At 36.3% G+C, this 23,394-nt stretch overlaps 1 protein-coding gene across 5 annotated transcripts in view; it reads left to right on the plus strand.

Annotated features, from left to right (window-relative positions):
- The window catches only part of Galnt13 (polypeptide N-acetylgalactosaminyltransferase 13), a 464,434-nt gene extending 454,751 nt beyond the window's left edge, over positions 1 to 9,683 (plus strand). For 3 of the 5 annotated variants that reach the window (XM_063259105.1, XM_063259104.1, XM_063259106.1), the window contains exon 13: positions 575 to 3,636. In XM_063259105.1, coding sequence (XP_063115175.1) covers positions 575 to 760 — 186 coding nt within the window. In that variant the 3' untranslated portion in view covers positions 761 to 3,636. Of the gene's footprint in view, positions 1 to 574; positions 3,637 to 5,048 lie in introns of those variants that run through there. The other 2 variants (XM_063259107.1, XM_063259108.1) reach the window with 1 other exon arrangement.
- The last annotated feature ends 13,711 nt before the right edge of the window (positions 9,684 to 23,394 follow it).

Consider the following 23,394-nt stretch of genomic DNA (forward strand, 5'->3'; position numbering starts at 1 on the left):
AGACATCTAATGGATATCAGTATATACGCGGAACCTTAGAATCGCCAGGTTAGCCATAGGAAAAGCCAATAAGCAGCAGCAATGGATTGCTTTGCTGTGCAAATCAAGGCAAAGCTTTTCAGCTCAGTCATCCCCAGATTCCTACCTGGTGCCTTCTCATGGTTAAGGTAAAGCAACGAGAGGCCAAGGGCTGCAACTAAAACTCTCGGGACTGATCAATTCTTTGAAAACACCCTCACAAAAGAACTCATTTGGAACTAAAAGAACCTTTTATTTCTAGATTATGAAAACAATCTCTGCTATCCAAAATAACTTTTGTCAAAAATGTTTCATCATTTGATTTCAAAGTCCTCCTCATAGTCTTGGCGTCACCTGCATTTGGTTCTACTGAGTGCAGGTGGTCTGAAAGGGTCCTGGGCATGAGGCTCACAGCTTGCTCCATGGATGCAATTATTGTGACATGTTTCTCTTCTCCTTATCTAGTACAAATTGTGTGTTGTCCAGCATGATTGATTTATTACCGCCTTTGTTCTTCATTTTGTCATTCTTTTTTGTTTGTTTGTTTGTTATACAGACCCACACTATTCTTCATGTACTCACCCAGTCCTGTCTTTCAGTAAACAAAATAGCCGATGGCTCCCAACACCCCACTGTGGAAACATGTAATGATAGTGCTTTGCAAAAATGGCGACTAAGAAACTATACAAGAACAGAAGTTTTTAGAAATATTTTTGGAAATACTACCGATTACTTTCTGTAATAATTTTAGAAGCTCATGTGAATTTATTAAATATATTTTAGTGCTTTGATTATATTTGATTACAGAAAACTGAAAGCTTAAGAAAAATTTCAGGTGTTATTTTTTTCCTGGAGTCTCTTTTCTGCCTTTTAATTTTCAACTGCTCATTAATTTGGACTGTATGTGTTAAGTAATGTTTAGACTATCTTTAATTAATATACATTTTTCAGTTTTTTATTTCAAGCATATCTATACAGAAACATATTGGATGGACTACATTATGAAATATTAGCTGTTTTCGTATGATAGCCATGTCTATAGGACAATAGATTCTGCATTATAGCTAAGAAAAAACAGTAAAAGTATTATATTTTTGAAACATATTGATTTTGTAACATGTATTTAGATGCTTTGATTGTACAAACATTGCATAAATATAAACTTGCAATTACTTTAATCTGAAACATTAAGTAAACAAATTATGAAAGGCTAAGATGTATCAGTATTTCTAGGAAGAAAATTTTTTGAGTATTTTTTTGTGGTTGGTGAAGTGTTGCAGCAATAAAACTCTTAAAATGGTGACTTTTATCTCTCAGTTGTATGATTTGTGACCACCTTCTCAGCCAGCAATGAAATGATCTTTATTCAGATCAAAAAAGTGGTGTGAAATTCTTGCACGCAAGTCCACGTTCTAGTTCGTTGCTTTGAAGGATTTACTGTCCAGTAAATAAGTGATTATTCGTTGTGTGGTGTCTCACTACCTTATGAAAACATGTGGGAGTTTAGGAAAGCTGTCTGGTTTGCACGAATGAGCTACAGGTTGTTAGTGCAGCTTGAAATGTTGTGAGACAGGTGGGACTGGAAGGATGGAGAGCAGAGGACGTAGGGAAGCTATTTAGAAAAGAATTATTTGGAGATAAGGGCATTCTGAATGTGAGATGTAGAAGCTGCGGTAGTCAAGACCTTGTGCATGACTGCGTACATGTATTATTTTAGTGTTTAAAGCTATACATCCTAGTGTATACAGTGTCCCAAAAGATGATTTAAGGTTAAGTAAACATGTAATTTCACAAATCTACTTACAGAGTTCTAGGGCAGAGATCATGCTTTCTCCTCTTAGCAGGACAACTTGCAGCGTTTTCCACAGCAGTTCTTACAGTTTTCTGGAGTTGGCTTCTCCACAGATGGCAGCATGGTGCAAAGTTATGACATCCCGCATTAGGCAGATGCAGAAATCATTCGATCTTAATAGCCTTCTCCTCATAGGAGATGATACCACTGGTAACAACTCCATAGGCGTAGCTCCTGGGGGCCTAATGGGATGTGCAAAATCATTTTTGTACTGAGAGAAGTGCCTCAAATTTGGCTTCCTATCAGCTATTCACATGCTGTTTTTCAGATGAGATACAGTTCATCAATAAGAGGTCATTTTTACGATAAACCACATTGCCTAGCAACAGTGTTAACAATTGTATCTTTATTTAGCTGCCCAGGGATCAGAGTTAATTACCTCAAGGTCAAATTTGTTAAGGAGAAGGAGAAAAGATATTTGTGAGCAGTTTTATGTATAACTCGGGTTCTTCAGTTGAAGAATCTGATTCCTCGGAATGATTTGGTGGCCTGCCCAAGTATTCACAGCTAGTAAGTCAGGGCATAGGATTCACACTTAGGTCTATCTAAGCTTAACATGTCTGGCTTTCCACTGTACTACATCAAGAAGGAAATTTTTTTTTGATTGTTTTAGTCTTTCCTGCAGTGGAAATACTTATGCATTTTAAGGGAAAACAGTATTTGCTAGCATTTTAAAATTACTTGGTTGGTACACATTTACAGGGCATAATGATTATACTCCTCATAGGAGCTGTACTTGGACATAATATTTTAATTCTTTTACATCCCCTTCTTCTCACTCCTTACACTTTGTATCTCTTGTTCTTCCCTTTTGCAAAAACTATATCTCTATATTTCCTATTATCTATGTTTTATTTTTCTCCTTTTTATATTTTGAGTTTCTCAGATACAGTGATATTTAAGCCCGTGTTTCTGATTTATTTCACTTAACATTATGGTCTCAAAGTACATCCATTTTCTCATAAATGATTCAAATTTATCCTTCTTATGTCAGAGTAGTACTCTATTGTGTTAAAATGCTCCATTTTCTTTGTCTGTTCACCTGCTGATGGACATATAGGTCATTTCCAAGATTTAGCTATTATGAGTTGTGTTGCTGTAACTTAGGTATGCATGTATTATTGTGATGTGGTGTATTTAGCTCTTTTGAAAGGATACCTACAGAGGAATATCTGGGTTGAGTGGATTTTTCTATTTTTAGTTTCTTAAGGAATCATTATACTGATTTCCATGGTACTTGTAATAGTGCACCTTCCCACCAAAAACATAGAAGTGTTCCTTTTATTTTACCCTGCAGCCACACATTATCATTTTCTGTGTCATTGGCAACACTTATTCAATATGATCCTTAAAGGAAAATAATTTTACCAGGTATAGTAAAATACCAGCACTTGGGAAGTGGAGGCAGGAGGATTGCCTTGAGGTTGAGCCCAGGTTGGGCTCCATAGTGAGTTCATGATCAGCCTGAACTACATAGTGAGATCCTGTGTCAAATAATCAAAAAGAGAAAAAGAAAAAGAATCTCAAAGTATTTTTAATTGTAATCTGAGTAACTGAAAATTGATAAAAGCATCCAGGGACTGTGACTTGTGATCAGATCAGATAGAGTACTACCAGTACTTTCCAGGATAGCTTAAAGTGCAATAGCATACTAGATATATATCAAAATTATGCATTTTTAGTCTCTAATGGACATATATGATGGTAAGTTACTTTCTGAAAAAAAAAAAAATATATATATATATATATACATACCTATATAGTAAACCTCAGGTAAAAAAATGAGTTTCTGTTGATGTTAACTAGAATGTTTTAGAAGAGATGTAATTTATTTTTTAATAACATTTTTGTTTTTCTAGGAGGTAGGTTATTGAATTTATGGTATCATAAGAATAGACCAAACATGTTTTTGTCTATCATTTGTAATTTCTAAAAAAGAACTTCATTTTTTTAGTATAAATGGCTTGATTTCATGTATTCAAAAACAACAGTTATAATCTTAAAATAGCCTTTACTTCTGATAGCTTTGCTCTTTTAATTTCCTGTTTGTTGTTATTTGGCATCCTCTACCACAATCTACTCACCATTTATTCTTGTCTCACAGCAGTGTAGTCAGAGTTAATCTTAATCTAAACAAATTACAGTTGTCCAAGTCATGTTTCTCTATCATTTTTATCAAGTAGCCCATGAATTAGTTTTCTAGCAGCATTCAGTGTACTAACCGGAGTAAAAATAGAAGGTAAGACGCAAAGAAAAGATTTTTGTCTATCTTTAAATTTGATAATTTGAGACAAAAATTATATGGGGTCTATTTTCAAGATATACCAGCAAATCACCTCGCATATGCGAAAGCACTTCTCTTCTGCTTCGAGATTTTTTCCTGTTGTATTGCTGTAGGCACTGCCCAAAACTGAGCAGACTGGTATAAAATGAGTACATAAAAGCATAGTTTTAAAATGTGCATCTGGCAAGTTCAAAAAGTGTTATTTCCAATGTAAATGGGGATTACAAACAGAATATGTGTAATAACTAATCAGGATGATACAATTATTGAAGTTATGAATAAAATGTGATTAAATGAAAATTTGAAAATATATTATCATACTTGTGTTTTACTTACATATTTTACAATGTTTAAATGCATATTGAAATATGGTGAGACTATTACAAAGTAAAAGAAATTTTTTGCTACTATAATAATCACTCTTCTACAATGAATATCTGAGATACTATGGTTGGTTTAGTATTTTGAAATGGGAACATTTCTAGCAGTTTTGTTCATTTGGGTCACAGCTGTGACATCTATTTGCATGTTTATCAAATGGTTATTGAATAACACGTGTCTAAGAAAACTAAGCTTTTGCAAAAGCTTCTTAATATTTGTAGCCCCAAACTGAACTCAAGGCAACAAATGGGCTTTTGCAAAGAAACCTTAATTCCTGCCAACCCATGATAAATGTTGGCCAATTTCTTTAGCCATCTGCAAATAAAGGTGCTCTAGACAATGATGATGCCATGAGAGCCAATATTAATTCATATTCTTGTATACAGTTTTTTAATACATAGCACAGTTATAGTATACTAAAAAAAAGAAAATCTTAAAAATAAAATTTATTCTGATTTGCTAGTAAAGTTAAATACAAGTTAGGCTTCACTGATTATTGATTATCTCTTACAGAGACTGACCTTGAGACATGTTAACAGTAACCAGTGTCTCGATGAACCCTCTGAAGAAGATAAAATGGTGCCCACCATGCAGGACTGTAGTGGAAGTAGATCCCAACAATGGCTGCTAAGGAACATGACTTTGGGGGCATGAAAAACATTTGCCCCAAGCCATGAACGTGTCTACACTTTTATTTTTCCATCATTTACATTAGGGGAAAATATTAACTTTGCTGAATTGAAAGTTTTAAAATTCTTTTTAGTATTCTAAAACAGTTGTTTATAATTAATTTTTAGAAGTGTTTGAGTATTTCCCTACTAAAATTTGTATCTGATTCAAGAAGCACATTTAAAAAACATGAATAATAGCAAACTGTTACTAAACATTGAAACAACTTGAGAAACAAATTGTTTGCTTTAAATAAAGCTTTTATTGCTCTGTCATAGGGTTAGTTGGGGGGCATTTTATTTTTTGTTGATTGAAAAGAAATAATGTAAATGCCTTATGAAATACCTTCATTATAAAACAACAATTGCTTTATAAACTCACTCTACTGGAACTTCATGGAAACATGTTGAATTTCTATGTCAACAACAGCACTAAATATTAAATTATGAACATTGAACTCACTGTACAAAATGTTAGTTTCAAAATTTTGTGCCAGGAAAAAAACTTGATATCGAGTACATAGAGTCACTATGAAGCATCATATTTAAACAAAGAAAGAGGAGAACTCAAAACTTCCATTTAAATTAAAAACGTATATTCGAATAGGATAGGAAAAAGTTACACAGATTTGGAAGGTAACAGGATGAAGCTAAAAAAGGGTTGTAAGAGGGAGTATAGCTGTATTACAGTCATTCTTGAGACAACGTGAAAAAAATCCTGCTCGCTAAATTGACTCATAAACTCAGAACTCAGCATCATCTTTTCTACATAAATCATGCCATCCTTTGTCTCCTTAATCTAAACACTGTGATTTGTTACCAATACCACAAAGAACATAGGTAAGGGTAAAGTTTTAGCCTAATGTTAAGCTCTTTCACATTTAGAGGTTGTAGTTAATTTATTGTTCATTTTTATTTTGTTAAGAAATATATTGCAGGGGCTGGGGATTTAGCTCAGCGGCATAAGCGCCTGCCTTGCAAGCAGGCAGTCGTGAGTTCAATCCCCGGTACCGATAAAAAAAAAAAAAAAAAAAAAAAAAAAAGAAATATATTTCAATCAGATTATAATTGCTATGTTATAATGTCATTCTATAATTTTATCACTAGAAGAGTAAACTCAAACACATTAATTAATATACATTCTAATTAAACTACTAAATATAATTTTCCATAAATTATGGCCCAAAGAATACAGTCATGATTAGGCTAGTTTTTTACAAGTTCTTTCCGTTGAAAAACTCTTTGTGTTCAAAACACATGAGCAGTTGAGACGAAAATGAAGAAAAAAATCTACAAATGAGATTTTTATTGTTTTTATATTTGAAACTATATTTAGTGCCCCTAAAATGGGTCTGCATAAAATGGGTTGTGTACATTCTTTATGAATGTTCACAACAGCCAGAGAAACTGAAAGTGTCAGGCAGAAGATTGGAAAATGTGTCTTCTGGAGGAAAAGGTTCCACTTTTTGCTCTCATATTCACTTATAAAGTTCTAATATAGAAAAGATACTAATCAGTTTGGCTACCCCATCTCTCTCTCTCTCTCTCTCTCTCTCTCTCTCTCTCTCTCTCTCTCTCTCTCTCTCTCTCTCTCTCTCTCTCTCTCTCTCTCTCTCTCTCTCTCTCTCTTTCCCTCTCTCTCTCCAAATCCATCATAAAATTCCTCTGATGCATTTTTCAAATGTAACTCACAAGCCAGTGCTTTGCTGCCACATCCACAATGTCATTACCTCTTTATTCTCAAAATGTTTTATTTAGTGAGCAACTTTTTCCAGTCTTTATCTCCTTTTCTCAGTGCAGTAACCATAGTGGTTCTAGTAGTTAGGAATTTCACTGTGACATTTCATGTGCACACACTGTTCAAGTGACTTTTCATCTGCCTTCAGTGCTACTGGAAATCCTTCCTGATGACACCCTTCACCACACACTTTCCCAAATCCACAACACACACACACACACACACACACACACACACACACACACACACACAACTTCACTGCAACTGCTGTCTCTTATCCTCCACACTTGACCCTGACTCCCAAGCAAGGTCTGTTCTCAATCTTGAGCTCCCTGTGCCCCACAGGGCCCCACAGAGCTGTCTCATTCACTGCCTTTGGTTTTAGGCAAACATTGTTTCAGCAGTAAGGCAGACCACTGTTCCACTTGCTGTCTCCATATCCTGAACTTCAGACAAACTATGATTTTGCTACTTCATTTCAGTGCACCTGTCTGCCTCTGTGAGCCCCACAAACCCATTACACACTGTAGGATATGTGTCTTTTATTTTTATTATTGTTGTATTTTCCTTTTTTTTTTTTTTTTTTTTGCATTACTGATGGATGAAACACAGGGATTAGGAATGCTGGCTAACTGTTCTACCATGGAGCTATGCCTACTGCCCTACAAATCCTTTCTAAAGTCAGGGTTTCTGTCAGTTTTGTTCACTGAATATGTTCAGCATCTGGTACAGTTTTGGCACTGATGAAGTATTCTTTAAATACTTCTTGAATTAATGAACTGAAAAGTATATGCTAAAGTTGCTAAATGCTACAGTATTGTATTTTTTTATTTTAAATTTTAGAGTCCAGTAATATATTTATACAGAATTTATACAACTTTGTCTTCAAATGATAATCTTCTTCCTAACATTCTTCATATTAAAATATGAACTTCCTTCATATTAAAAACATTCTTCATATCAAAATATGAATATCCTTCATATGAAAATGTTATTTTATATTGTAGAATATCCTGCCTTATGGAAATGAAATACAACATTTTATGGAAATGCTGCTACCTTATATTAGTTGCTTCATTAAGCTAAAACTAATTTTAATTTTCTAGTTGTGTTCAATGGGCCACCTAAAGTTTTAAGTTTTGCCCAAGCGAGATATATGTTCATTCCCTTAAGAAACTATATATTCATGATTTCATACCTACTAAATTTATTTTATAATCAAGTCTATGAACAAAAGATAATTTTAAAAACTATCAAAAGCTTTGCAGATGGTCAATGATTAGTTTTTATGTATTAAATCTGAGACCTAGATATATAATTTAGTTTTCCCAGGAACCATACAGCTACAAGAAGCTTTTCCACACTCTTTATTGCTAGTATAATCTAACATCATTGCTCAAATTTGTTATTAGAGCCTGGTTCATAATATCATAAGATTGTTACAGATACCAAATATTCTTAATTCATGACAATATTGCATAAGTGATGATAGGTGATATGGTTAAGAAATAGTTCAATGATGTATTTTATTTACAAAATACATGCTGCTGGTAATGCCATAAGGATAAATTGATAATTAAAAAATATAGGAAGGGCACAGTAATGAGAAAAACTTCTTTAAATTTTTTGTTATCAGAACATTATTTAGAAGTCTTAAAATTTTTATTATATTTTATGCTTTAATAAAATTAGTTCTATGAACAATAAGACCTACAGGAAAAATAAAGACATTACCTGGAAACAGCATGATTATTGAACAATGAAATTTGTCTAGCATCATTTATCTAGCAAACTGAGTTTCAGGGAAATTAAGTCTCTTCAGTAGCCACTTGTGAAAGAGTTTCTTCTATTTACTTTATAATTATATTAAAGTTAAAAGTAAGATTGGCCTACAAGTTGCACAGAGAATTAGACCATCTATTACTGTAAACATTGGCTGTTTTCTTTTAAAGGCTGCAGGGTAATGAGGAAATATTTCTAAGCTTCCCACTGTAGCTCTCTAATAAAAATAACCCATAACTTGATTCTGCATTGGTGCTTAGAATCATCATAATAAATAAAAAGGAAAAAAGAGGGAGAGGAAAAATAAACCCACACAATAAAACAGGACCTTTAAATTAAATTTTATCAAATACTTAATTTGATGGGAAATTAGGAACATAGTATGGATTGTTTCAGTAAACCTCAAAATATCTTCTCATACCCATGTGTTTTGCCATTTATGAAATAACAATTATATACAATCATAACCATCACATTTGGATTTCATCTACAGATGCTAACTCCAGTATCAGAGAACAAAAATTTGTGTGCATCATTGTTAAAAAATTATGATATCACAAATACAAAAATTTAATAAATACAAGATCCTAATGGATGTGACACCTCCCACAAATGGTCATTGTACATAACTGATAACTTCAAGTCTTGAATGAATTTCAGGTTTGTTGGGCAGCACAGATTCAGTTGTCTTAAAGCAGGTTGTGTTTCAGAATTCAGCCACTGCCCACATCTTTCTCAAATATATTAAAATATGGAACATAAAAGATTGGCCATTCCTCTGTATAGTACAGGATGTATCTGATTTGATTCCACTGTGTTTAAACTGCTAAAAAAAAATGTAAGCTTTTGTATGAATTTAAGGTGTTGAATGAACACCAGCACTGTGTTTTAAATTCCTCGTGTAAATTTGTGCCCACCTTTTATTTTATATTGATCAATAAATTCTAAAGGAAATTTTCATCGAATGTGCTTTAAAAGTCCTTCTGGAAATAGCAGTGTTGCAGGACAATATTTTGTTAACGATCTTTTAAAACAAAGGCCACTTCTGTGGTAGATGTATCATCATTATATAAAATTATCATTTTTCTTTCCAGCCTTTTTTAATGACTTAGGAAATGGGAAATTAGATGATTAAGACTATATCTATTTTAAAAAATAAATTTTAATCATGCATTCAATTGGTGTAAAAATGAATATAAACTGCTGCTTGATTCTAATTGTACTTTCAGTTGAAAAATAGCACAAGGCAAAAAGAAACTGATGAGCAAAATTTTTCTGGGGGGAAGTTTCTGTGTTTTTATGTAATCACAACTAGAGAGAAAAAGTTTTAAACATGTTTTAAATATTTGCTTGATATACAATTCGTTAATATTTAGAAAAGTAGATTGTGCATAAAAAATTAAACATTTTAAATAATGTAAGCATTACTAAGTGGTATAATTGTTCTTCTGCTGTAAATTTAAATTTTCATACATTTTTGTAGAATTAAACTATGCCAATTTAGTTTTTCTTTGTATATGTTGTCTTTTTAAAAATAATTTAACACTTTAAATAGATAAGCAACTTTCGAATTTTATATTCATGTTAAATGTTGTAGATTAGATAATTAAGTATTTATGAATTTCTGTTAGAGCAAGAAAATTTTGTGATCCTCTTACAATTTACCAATCCATAAAAATAGAAATGTCAATATGCATGTGATTACATGATATTTAATTTTTTAATTTTATGATTTGTAATTAATATTTTATTTCTTTTATAAAATTGAAAAGTACAGTTAAATGCATCCTATTATATGATGAAAATAACTTTTTAGGAATATTATGGTTCATACAAAATTTCTTGGTCTCAAAATAAAATCTTCCAGGGTTAGTGGTAGGTGAATCCTTCTCCACAGCACTGTTATTTCTCAGCTTCAACCTTGTAGTCCTAGTTAATATAAAAATCATGGGAGAAAAATCTCTTAACTGGCTAGGTTAGAAAACAGAAGAAAGAAGATAAGGAAGGGAAAAATGAAAGGAGTGGTAAAGAAATAATCAAGGTGAGAATAAAGGATTTTTACGTTTTATGTTTACATAATTTTATGAAAATAAAATTCATGTAAAATGTCCTTCATATTAGATTTGTGTGGTACAAAAATTAATTGACTTATAAACATCATCGGTGCCTCACTGGTTTTTCCAAAACTTTTCTGTAATTGTCAAAAGTATAAAGATGGCGCCTGGCCGTCGGTGTGCGGAGGAGGAGCTGCGCGGATCCCGAGCCGCCTGCAGAGGCCCCTTCCTTTGTCTGGAGGAGGAGGGGTCCCGGGTTCCCGAGGCACCTCGGCCCGTACCCAGCCGCGCCTGGCCGTCGGTGTGTGGAGGAGGAGCTGCGCGGATCCGGAGCCGCCTGCAGAGGCCCCTTCCTTTGTCTGGAGAAGGAGGGGTCCCGGGTTCCTGAGGCACCTCAGCCCGTACCCAGCCGCGCCTGGCCGTCGGTGAGCGGAGGAGGAGCTGCGCGGATCCGGAGCCGCCTGCAGAGGCCCCTTCCTTTGTCTGGAGAAGGAGGGGTCCCGGGTTCCTGGGGCACCTCGGCCTGTACCCAGCCGCGCCTGGCCGTCGGTGTGTGGAGGAGGAGCTGCGCGGATCCGGAGCCGCCTGCAGAGGCCCCTTCCTTTGTCTGGAGAAGGAGGGGTCCCGGGTTCCTGAGGCACCTCAGCCCGTACCCAGCCGCGCCTGGCCGTCGGTGTGCGGAGGAGGAGCTGCGCGGATCCGGAGCCGCCTGCAGAGGCCCCTTCCTTTGTCTGGAGGAGGAGGGGTCCCGGGTTCCTGGGGCACCTCGGCCCGTACCCAGCCACGCCTGGCCGTCGGTGTGCGGAGGAGGAGCTGCGCGGATCCCGAGCCGCCTGCAGAGGCCCCTTCCTTTGTCTGGAGGAGGAGGGGTCCCGGGTTCCCGAGGCACCTCGGCCCGTACCCAGCCGCGCCTGGCCGTCGGTGTGCGGAGGAGGAGCTGCGCGGATCCGGAGCCGCCTGCAGAGGCTCCTTCCTTTGTCTGGGGAAGGAGGGGTCCCGGGTTCCTGGGGCACCTCAGCCCGTACCCAGCCGCGCCTGGCCGTCGGTGTGCGGAGGAGGAGCTGCGCGGATCCGGAGAGCCTGCAGAGGCCCCTTCCTTTGTCTGGAGGAGGAGGGGTCCCGGGTTCCTGAGGAACCTCGGCCTGTGCCCAGCCGCGCCTGGCCATCGGTGTGAGGAGGAGGAGCTGCGCGGATCCGGAGCCGCCTGCAGAGGCCCCTTCCTTTGTCTGGAGGAGGAGGGGTCCCGGGTTCCTGAGGCACCTCGGCCTGAGCCCAGCCACGCATAGCCATCTGCGTGCAGAGGAGGAGCGGGGTAGATCCGGAGTGCCCGCAGGAGGCCCTTCCTTTGTCTGGAGGTTTGTGGATATCTCTGCAAGCAGGGAGGGATCACAGGCTCCTGAGGCACTGCGGTCTGTGGTGAGTACCCTAACCCGGCTGCGATCCAAGAGCTGTGGATCTACCAAGGGGCAGGTGGGCGCACAGTGTCCCTGAGGCCCAGCTTGTCTGGAACCGCGGAGTTCTGAACAAGCAGAGGAGGGCCATTGGTTCTGCAGGCCCAATGGCCTGGGGTAGAGTGGTGCCAGAGTCTCAGTAGCTGCAAACATAGAAGGGGATTTTCAACAGATCCTGAGGAGGCTTTCAAATAACACTTGAAACACAGAAATATAGGAAAATGACAAAACGAAAGACCAAATTACAACCTCAAACCTCCAGCCCATATCAGGAAACCCTAGGAGAAGTGTATTTAGAAGAAAATATATCCCATCCTCCTCATATATTAGACACAATAGCTACTGAAGTTGACAAGCAACTCCAGGAAGCTTTAAAGAAATTCAAACTCGAAATAATTTCCCAGATAAAAGAAGAAATGATAAAAGAAATGAAAGAGATTCTAAATATATCTAAAGAAAACACAGATAAAAAATTGGAGTAATTAAACAAAAAGATAGAATCCCTAGACGAGCAATATAAGAAACAAACAGAATACATAATGCAGATGCACAGAGATATACAGGAAATAAAAAACTCCACTGAAAGTTGTAAAAACCGCCTTAATGAAAGTGAAGATAGAATTTCAGACCTTGAAGACAGGATTGCAGCAAGTGAACAGGAAAGGAAAGATCTTTTAAAAATAACAAGGAATCAGGAAACAACAATTCAACAACTGCAAGATGATGCAAAGAAGAATAACATAAGAATGATAGGGATTAATGAAAAAGAAGGAGACAACATAAAGGATATCAAGAGGATATTTAGAGAAGCAATAGCTGAAAACTTCCCAAGCATGAGATCAGAAACTGACATCAGGATCAGTGAAGCATATAGAACTCCAAATAGTCATAACCAAAATAAAACTACACCCAGACATATAATAATCACCATCCCAGAAATCCAACACAAGAATAGATTATTAAAAGCTGTCAGAGAGAAAAGACAGATCACTTATAAAGGAAAACCTATCAGAATCACAGCAGACTTCTCATCACAAACAATAAAGTCAAGAAGAGCATGGAGTGAAGTATTCCAGATCCTAAAGCAAAATGATTTCCAACCTAGACTGATATATCCTGCAAAACTATCATTTAAAATAGATGGTGAAATACGATACTTCCATGACAAAGAACAGCTGAAAAACTTCATGAACACCAAACCAACCCTGCAAAAAATATTGAAAGACAGTTTAGATACACAAAGGAAAAAACCACTAAGCAAAGCAAATAATTAAACAGAACAGAAAGATAAAGATGCAACAGCAGAGAGATAAGAATCCTACAATTAAACAACATTTAACAGTAATAACCATTAATGTAAATGGTCTCAATGCACCAATCAAAAGAAACAGACTAGCAGAATGGATCAAGAAACAAAATCCAACCATATGCTGTTTACAGGAAACCCATCTAACCCAGAAGGATACTCACAGACTGAAAGTCAAAGGATGGAAAACAATTCTTCATGCAGCAGGAATCCAAAAAAAGGCAGGAGTAGCCATTCTGTTTGCAGACAACGTGAACTTTAAACCAACAATGACCATAAAGGACAAAGAAGGTCACTACATACTCGTAAGGGGAAAACTCCAAGAGGAAGAGATAACTATCTTAAATATATACGCACCAAACTCCAGAGCGCCCAGTTATATAAAACAATTATTAACAGAAATGAAAACTCAAATTATCAGTAACACAATTGTAACGGGAGACCTTAATACGCCATTGACACCAAGGGACAGATCGACCAGACAGAAAATGAGTAAAGAAATAACAGAACTGAATCATACCTGTGAACAAATGGGTTTGATAGACATATACAGAATGTTCCACCCAACAACATCAGAATACACATTCTTCTCAGCAGTACATGGATCATTTTCTAAAATAGACCATATATTAGCTCATAGAACATATTTAAACAAGTGCAAAAGAGCTGAAATCATCCCTTGCATGTTATCGGATCACAGCGCTCTGAAATTAGAAATTAATGATAAAAGATACTGCAAAAATCCCACAAACACATGGAAACTGAATAACACACTCTTGAGTAATCAGTGGGTCACAGAAGAAATTAAAGAAGAAATCAAACAATACCTAAAAGAAAATGAAAATGCAGATACAACTTACCGGAATCTGTGGGATACAATGAAAGCCGTTCTGAGAGGAAAATTTATTGCACTGAGTTCCCACATCAGGAAAACAGAACGAATACAAATAAATAACTTGATGCTACACCTCAAACAGCTAGAAAAGGAAGAGCAAGTCAAGCCCAAAGCCAAAAGAAGAGAGGAAATTATAAAAATCAGAGCAGAAATCAATGCAATAGAGACTAAGAAAACAATCCAAAGGATCAACAAATCAAAGAGTTGGTTCTTTGAAAGAATAAATAAAATCGATAAGCCCCTAGCCAACCTTATTAAAAAAAGGGAAGAAAAAGCTCAAATTCATGCAATAAGAAATGAAAAAGGAGAAGTCACTACAGACCCAATAGAAATACAGAAGATCATCAACACCTATTTTGAAAACCTCTACTCTCAAAAGTTTGATAACACAGAAGAAATAGACAGTTTCTTAGAAGCATATGAAGTGCCAAAGCTAGATCAAGAGGATGTAAAACTGTTGAATAACCCAATCTCGGTTACTGAAATTGAAAATGTAATTAAGTCCTTACCCACCAAGAAGAGCCCAGGCCCAGATGGATTCACTGCAGAATTCTACAAGAAATACAAAGAAGACCTAATGCCGACACTCCTCAAACTATTCAATGAAATTGAAAGGGAAGCAATCCTGCCTAAGTCATTCCTGGAAGCAAATATCACTCTAGTACCAAAACCTGAGAAAGACCCAACTAAAAAAGAGAACTATAGACCGATCTCCCTAATGAACACAGATGCAAAAATCCTCAATAAAATATTGGCAAATAGGATCCAGCAAATCATCAAGAAGATTATACACCATGACCAAGTGGGATTCATCCCAGGAATGCAAGGATGGTTCAATATACGCAAATCAATAAATGTAATTCACCATATCAATAAAGCCAAAAATAAGAATCACATGATCATTTCTATAGATGCAGAAAAAGCCTTCGATAAGGTCCAACATTTATTCATGATAAAAACTCTACAGAAAATTGGAATAGATGGTCTTTACCTCAATATAATAAAGGCCATCTATGACAAACCAACAGCCAGCATCATACTAAATGGCCAAAAATTGAAAGCCTTTACTTTAAAATCAGGCACAAGACAAGGATGTCCTTTATCACCACTCCTATTTAATATAGTACTGGAAGTACTAGCCAGAGCAATTAGGCAAGAAAGAGAAATAAAAGGGGTAAAGATAGGAAAAGAAGAAGTTAAGTTGTCATTGTTTGCAGATGACATGATACTCTACATAGAAGACCCCCTAAGCTCCATTGAAAGACTCTTAGATACAATAAATAAATTCAGTAATGTGGCTGGATACAAAATCAATACTCAGAAATCAATAGCATTCCTATACACGAACAACAAAACCACAGAGAGGGAAATAAGGGAAACTGGACTATTCACATTAGCAAGCAAAAAAATGAAATATTTAGGAATTACTCTTACGAAAGAAGTGAAAGACTTATACAGTGAAAACTATATTACACTGAAAAAGGAAATTGAAGATGATCTCAGAAAATGGAAAGACATCCCTTGCTCATGGATAGGAAGAACAAACATTGTGAAGATGGCCATTCTCCCAAAACTCTTATACAGATTCAATGCAATCCCAATAGAAATACCATCAACATACCTTATAGATCTAGAGAAATCACTCCTAAATTTCATCTGGAACCAGAAGAGACCTAGAATCGCAAAAGCAATTCTAAGCAACAAAGACAAAGCAGGAGGCATCACAATCCCTGACTTGAAATTATACTACAAAGCAACAGTAGTAAAATCAACATGGTATTGGAATCAAAACAGAGCTGAAGATCAATGGAATAGATTAGAAGATACAACCACAACTACAAACACACTCAACCACCTTATCTTCGATAAAGGAGCCAAGCAGGTTCACTGGAAGAACGACAGTCTCTTTAATAAATGGTGCTGGAAAAACTGGCTCTCCATTTGCCAAAAACTAAAGCTAGACCCATGTCTATCACCATGTACTAAATTAAAATCTAAATGGGTCAAAGATCTGAATATTAAAACAGAAACGCTAAATCTATTGGAAGACAAATTGGGTAGAAACCTTGGAGACATAGGAGTAGGTAGAGAATTCATGAATAGGACTCAAACTGCACGGGAAATACTTCCCAGAATCAATAACTGGGACCACTTCTTATTAAAAAGTTTTTGCATGTCAAAAGAAATCTCCAGCATAGTGAAAAGAAAACCCACAAACTGGGAAAAGATTTTAGTGAACTCTCTCTCAGACAAGGGACTCTTGTCTAAAACATATAAAGAATTAAAAAAACTCAGACCTTCAAAATTCAAAGATCCAATCCAAAAATGGGCATCTGAGATGAATACGCAATTCTCAGATGAAGAAATGCAAGTGGCAAATAAATACATGAAAAAATGCTCATCATCATTGGTCATTAGAGAAATGCAAATTAAAACCACACTGAGATACCATCTCACTCCTGAAAGAATGGCCAGGATCAAGAAAACCAACAACAACAAATGCTGGAGAGGCTGTGGGGAAAAAGGAACTCTCCTGCACTGTTGGTGGGAGTGTAGACTGGTACAGCCTTTGTGGAGATCTGTCTGGAGGTTTCTCAAAAAGTTGGGATTGGAAATCCCATTTATTCCAGCTATTCCACTTCTAGGCATATTCCCAGAAGAACTGAAAGCATCATACCACAGGGATATATGTGCACCTATGTTTATAGCAGCACAATTTGTAATCGCCAGATCTTGGAAACAACCCAAGTGTCCATCAACTGAGGAATGGATAAAAAAGTTGTGGTATTTCTATACAATGGAGTATTATTCAGCTATAAAGAAGGATCGCATTGAGATATTTATCAATAAATGGGCGCAGCTTGAGACCATACTCATAAGTGAAATAAATCAATCTCGCATGTATGAATACCGAATAGTTTCCCTAATGTAAGTAATGATTCAAATATATAAAAATATGTGATAATCATGATTCCCCATTATGTGGCCTTGAAGCCTTATAAAATTTTCACTTATTAATTAGAAAGGCTTTACTCTGGGCTTTTTGATATGGAAATATTTGAAGCTATAGTATATGAAGTTTTATCCAAATATTTTAAGGAAAAAGACAGACACTATGGTAACTACTATTCTTTAAAAAAAATTATTTAGCTATTTCTTATGTTTATTTTAATTAAGGGAAAAACTTAAAAAATTAGGATATATAGTAGTAACTCTTTTTGATCTCCTATTAACTTGTTTTGAAGTCCTGTAATACTCCCAAGATCTTGTTTTGACTGATTAGACTCTGTTCCATTCTGTGCGATAGTAGCAAGTTTGAAGGTATAGGCAACTAATTTGAAGGCAATAAGATTCACAAAGATGCCCATTCTGGTTTGACTATTGTCTCCTTTGGAAGTCCTGTAATGTTCACAATGCCTAAGTTTTATTGGTCTTGTTCTCCACTGTTTTGTCCGGCTTTATAATATCTAATGAGATGGACAATTCCTTTTAAGGAAACAAGAGACAATGTTGATAACCATTGTTGATGACCTTGTACTCTGTTCTACATCATGTGCTATGTCTATCCTTGGTTTGGACTTACAGCTTTGTTTTGTCATATTTGACTTTATTCTCTCCCCCCCAAGAGAGTAATGAGAACTGAGGAGTAATAAAATCCAAAATGTATAAATTTTGTTATAAAAAAGAGAGGGAGGGGAAAAAAAAAAAGAGCTCTAACGGATATAACAACAAGTGTGTTTAGGGATGTTAAATAGCTGACTATATTAATGTTTTTGGATCATTGAACACAGCTGTTTGCAGTCTCTCCGTTTGAATGTCTACTTTGTATTCTTTGATACTGTGATTTGAGCAACTATTTCCAAGATGATATTATGTAACCTATTAACAGGTGATTTCTTACTGTTATGTTTTTTTTTTTTGTAGTTATGTATTATGTGTAACCTTACACTGCTTTGTTCTGTTTTGTGTTTTTCTCTTTTTCCTCTTAAATAAAAAAAAAAAAAAAAAAAAGTATAAAGATTATTGTCTGTGTTCTGTGTTTCACATTCAAAGAGTCTACTTAGGTTTTTGTAAACAAGTTGGGACTCCATATACCCTGCTCTGCCACCCTCTTTTATGCTATTCTTGGCTCTGAAAACAACCTCACATTTTCACTTCTGATCATCATCACATACATAAAGTTTTGGCAGGTCCATAGCTAACTCTGTTTCGCTTTTCTTCAACACTTGGCAGAAACAAACTGAATTTATGCACAGGGCCCATGTTTTCTTTTTTGGAAGCCAATGAAAAGGTGACCTATCTGCTGAATCATTGTTTTCTGACAGAATATCTTTGCTATGTGATATATGATGAAGGATATTAATTACTTATCTCTACTTCTATTAGAAAGACTTGAGAGATAATGAATTTGTTTTGACAGAAATTTCTTCATCAATTAGTAAAGATAAGTAAAATAGATTAATGTGCAAACACCTAAAACAAAGTTCTCTACAACATGAAATATATGAACTTGATGCACTAGAGACCCTTTATCTGCAACCTGATAAGTTATATGAGGTAGAGGTGTGAGCTCAGTACTATGTAAAAAACTCAGGTCAGCACTGTGAATAGCCATCATTAAGATTAATGAAACCTGTGCTTTCAATGCCTGGACCTGCTGCTTGATTTCTCTGTGTGAATGTGTGGTTTTGTATCTTTAAATTATAGAGTTAAATTGAATATACAGAAGCTGTCTTAGTTACTTTTTTCTTGTTGTTGAGACAAAATACGTGATGCCAAATTAGGGAAGGGAAGGTTTATTTATCTCACAGTTTTGGAGATTTCAGTCCACATTCAGCTGGCTCCAAGGCAGAGTGGTGGCTGAGGGGCAGCAATTAATGGTGGCTGCAAGTGACTAGAGCAAAAAAGGCAAAAGAGAGAAAAAAAAATTGTGTGCTGGCTCTGCCCATGAGCATGTACAGCATTCACATCACCAATCTCAGTGCTAGACAATGAAACAATAGATTAAGCTGCCTCCATGACTGCAAGAGGCATAGGGAACCACCTAGACACAAACCATAACAGAAGCTTTCTTAATTACTTTCTCGTTGGTGTGACAAAATACCTGACACTCACAGGTTAAAGGAAGAAAAGTTTATTTTGGCTTATAGTTTATAGAAGTTTCAGCCCGTAGTCAAATGGCTGGTAAGGCAGGCTGGCATGCCAGAGGTGCATATAGAGGAGAAATGGTTCATGACATGGCAGACAGGAGGCAGCACAACTTTCATATTCTTTCTCTTTTTATTTCATCTAAACTGCAAGTCTATTGGTTGATGCCACCCACACCCAAGATGAGTGTCTTCCCTTCTCAGTAAACCTATCACCTACACCCAGTCCATGTTAAACTAATAAACATACTAATTCAATATCACATGAACATTGTCCACTACCTATGAGTGCCTAAGGTTTTGTTTGTTTGTTGTTGTTGTTGTTGTTGTTGTTGTTGTTGTATTTTTGGTTCTGGAGGAGGTTATCTAAATAGAAGCCATAACAGAGTGCTTCAACTTTTTAAAAATCTACTTGTATGGACCAAATGAATGGTAAATCTACTTTCCTTGTATAGAAAGTTCTTTAAAACACTGGTTTTCTTGGCCAAATTAGAAACATGTTTGCAGATTTCTATCTTTTCCTTGAATATATGTTTTTCATTTCTTAGATTTCTTCCTACTTTAGTCTTCATCTGTTTGCACTTTCTTTTGCTCTTCTCCACTGTCTCTCAATATGAGTGCATTGCGTTGCCTTTAGTTCTCTTTGCTATTTGCCTTTACTACCTGGGTGTGCTCATCCTGCAATGTGGATTTCAATAGCTCTGACGTGCTGATTATTACCAAGTTTATCCTGTTCCAGACTATTTGGTTTTGAAATATTAGACATCTTTACTTGTCTGCCAAAAATACTGAAATAATCACTTTTTTTCTGCTCGTAATGACTCAGCTTAATCTATTTTCTATAGTTATAACACAATACCTGCGCTGAGTACTTTTGAAGGAAAAGAAGTATATTTGGCTTATATTCTAGAGGAGAGAGAGACCAGAAATGTGCACTGATACCTAGAAAGACCCTTTCTATTGTGCCATCTCTGGTAGATGATAGAAGAGCAGGAGGCAAGGAAAGACCAAGATAGCAAGAAAGGGCTATTCTCACCCTTGCTTTTAGAGTAAATCCACAATCAAAATAACTAATTAACTCAGTAATAATCACAGTCCATTCATGGGGAAGAACAGCCCTGATTACCTCTTACTAGGTTCTAACTCCGAATTCTTGCATTATGTATGAAGTTTCTAACATATGAACTTTGAGGGACCCATTCAAACCATAGAAACCCCAAAGAGATTTTCTATTTCAGTCAATCGCAACTTGGTTTCAACAGTTCTTCAGGCCAAAATTCTTAGTATCAGTATTAGAAAATTATATTGAAGCCCTCATCATAATATTTCCTGAATCTACTTCTTTTCACCTGCACTATTATCATACTGGCCCAAATCACAATCCAAATGTGGCACGAATCTCTTTGACAGATTTCTGACTCCCTTGGCTTTTCCCTTCCAATCTCAAAGATAATAGGGATGACACTTAAAATATACTCCAGACATCCTCCTCCTCTGCTCATAACCCTTCAACCTGTTCTGCATAAAATAAGTGACTATGTAATTACCAGGCCCTAAATGACTGGTTTCCCTAGAACGTTTCCTCTAACTCACTTCACCCTCTATCATTCTGTCTTCTTTTTCATTTTTTTGAAGAAGTTGGATACTTTTTTAGTTTAAGGCTTCTGCTAGAATACTTTTCCTTTGAAAAAGTATCCACATGCTAGCTCTGTCACCTTAATTATGATTTAAATTCTCAAAGAAATCTCTCAACTCTTCTTTTTACTACAATACCCCATCTCCCATCTCTCCTCTAGTTATTGTAATCCATAATCCCTTTACACTTTTTCATAGAAATTACCACTTGATTATGTAAGATCAAGTTTAAATTAGTTTTAATTTTTAGTTGTTTGTTGTCTTTCTTCAGTTTTCATAACTACTAAGCACATATCACTTTCATATAAGAGCAGACATTTTTATTTCATTGTGATATATTACAACTATCTAGAATATCTGACATATTACACAGCCACCCAAAAATACTTAAGTGTTAAGTTAAATTGCATCTTTTCTCCCCGCTCGTGGTGTACCATAATTTCATACTGTGATTCAGAAGAGGATGGGGGAGGGGTGAAGCAGTAAAAGAAGGACTTTAACGTTTTTCTTGTTCTTATCTATGTTGATACATTTTACCTTCTGTTTACTTTTAAAATGTCCTCCTACTAAAAGGATTACAGTGTCTTTCCTCATTGTGAAGCTATTAATTTTTAAGGCAATGCGTGCATTTGGAATTTGAGACAACTCTGTAATTACATGAGTGTTAGAGTAATTAAATTTGATATGACCCAGATGGGCATTTTTCCTCTAATAGAAGCATGGTATTTTGTGATAGGATAATGAAATGTTAGGATGACAAGGCAGCTGGGAATGTGATCAATCCCTGAATAATAAAATAACATTTGCTATCACTGGCAAAGTATTTGTACAAATCTACTGTAATTTCTAACTAAAGCTTATTTCTAAAACTTACATATACAATACTTATAAATTCCAAAGAAAACCTACATTTAAAGCAAATACATAAGTTTTTATACTCAAAATTTTAAAAAGATACTGAAAATTAAATTTTTCTTGTTATTCCCTAGTCAGGGTCAACATTTATGTTTTCCACTGTGCAAATAGAGAGATGTGCTTCATGTCAGCCCTGTGCCATGTTCTCTTATCTTCCGTCTACCAAGGACAGATTCAGGAGACACTAGCCACTGTATCGTTTTTGTCAATAGATATGAGGGTACATTCTTATTAGCCACTTTATGTGAGTCAGAATATGTTTATCTGATCACTGTTCTTTTTACCTATCAGAAAACTTTGTATACCCATCAAACCACAGAGGATTCAAATCTTCTTATATAATCACTCAGGGCAGTTTTATTTACATAGAAATGGATCCACCAGACCTATAATTTTATCCTGTACAATGCAGGGCAGAGAGTATGGATTTTGAAGTCATATAACTTTGGTTGACATCTCGTATAAGCCATGAAGGGCTGAGCCAAGATGGGCTGTAGCCTCCCACCCTGGTTAGACCCAGTGTCCACTTTTGCATGCAGCTGAGGGATCCTGAAAATTAGTAATGCCTCAGGTACAGTGCTTCTCACACTACCCTTGAGCAGCATTTTTAGTTACCAAGTGAAAGTTTTCCTGAATCAGAGTTTCATTGTTGAGTCCTCCCTGCATAAGCAAAACGTTTTCAGTGCATAAGAAATATCTAGGCATTTTGTCCTTATTTTCCCACTATGTAGAGAAATTTGGATTCTGTTTTCCATCATAAGCAGTCTGAAAGCTATGTTTTACTTGTCTACTTCCACAAATCAATGAAGTACAATTTAACCTAGAGCACTCCGAGCGCATATATTTTGTAATTTTGGATCTTTATGTAAAATGGTCTTAAAGTAAGTTTTTCAGAAAAGCAGCCCCTTAGAGCTGCAGAAGAAAGCACAGAATGCACTTTTAGCCATTTTTAAGTAGGTACAATACCGAAATACAAAATTCTGTTTATAAGTTATGAAGATCTTTAATGCCAAGTTTTATAGGTAAATATTTTGAAAATTTTTCCAGTACTGACAATGGCCAAAGCCCTAGGCCTAGCTCCAGCCCCACCCAGTGTCCTGTGTGCCACGGGCCATCCTGCTTGTTGTGGGCGCTGGACCGTGTACTCTGGGAACCGCAGCAGCGGGCAGGGGTACAGGGGTCGAAGATCTGGTGTCCACAGGAACACTGAGCCCCACGTCACTCTTCAGACCGGGCACTACCAGCACCTGGTGCTGCTGCTTGGCTCT

Source organism: Cavia porcellus, unplaced genomic scaffold (assembly GCF_034190915.1).
Source record: "Cavia porcellus strain 051 isolate PalLab524CR breed Dunkin Hartley unplaced genomic scaffold, mCavPor4.1 scaffold_12, whole genome shotgun sequence".
Taxonomy (NCBI): domain Eukaryota; kingdom Metazoa; phylum Chordata; class Mammalia; order Rodentia; family Caviidae; genus Cavia; species Cavia porcellus.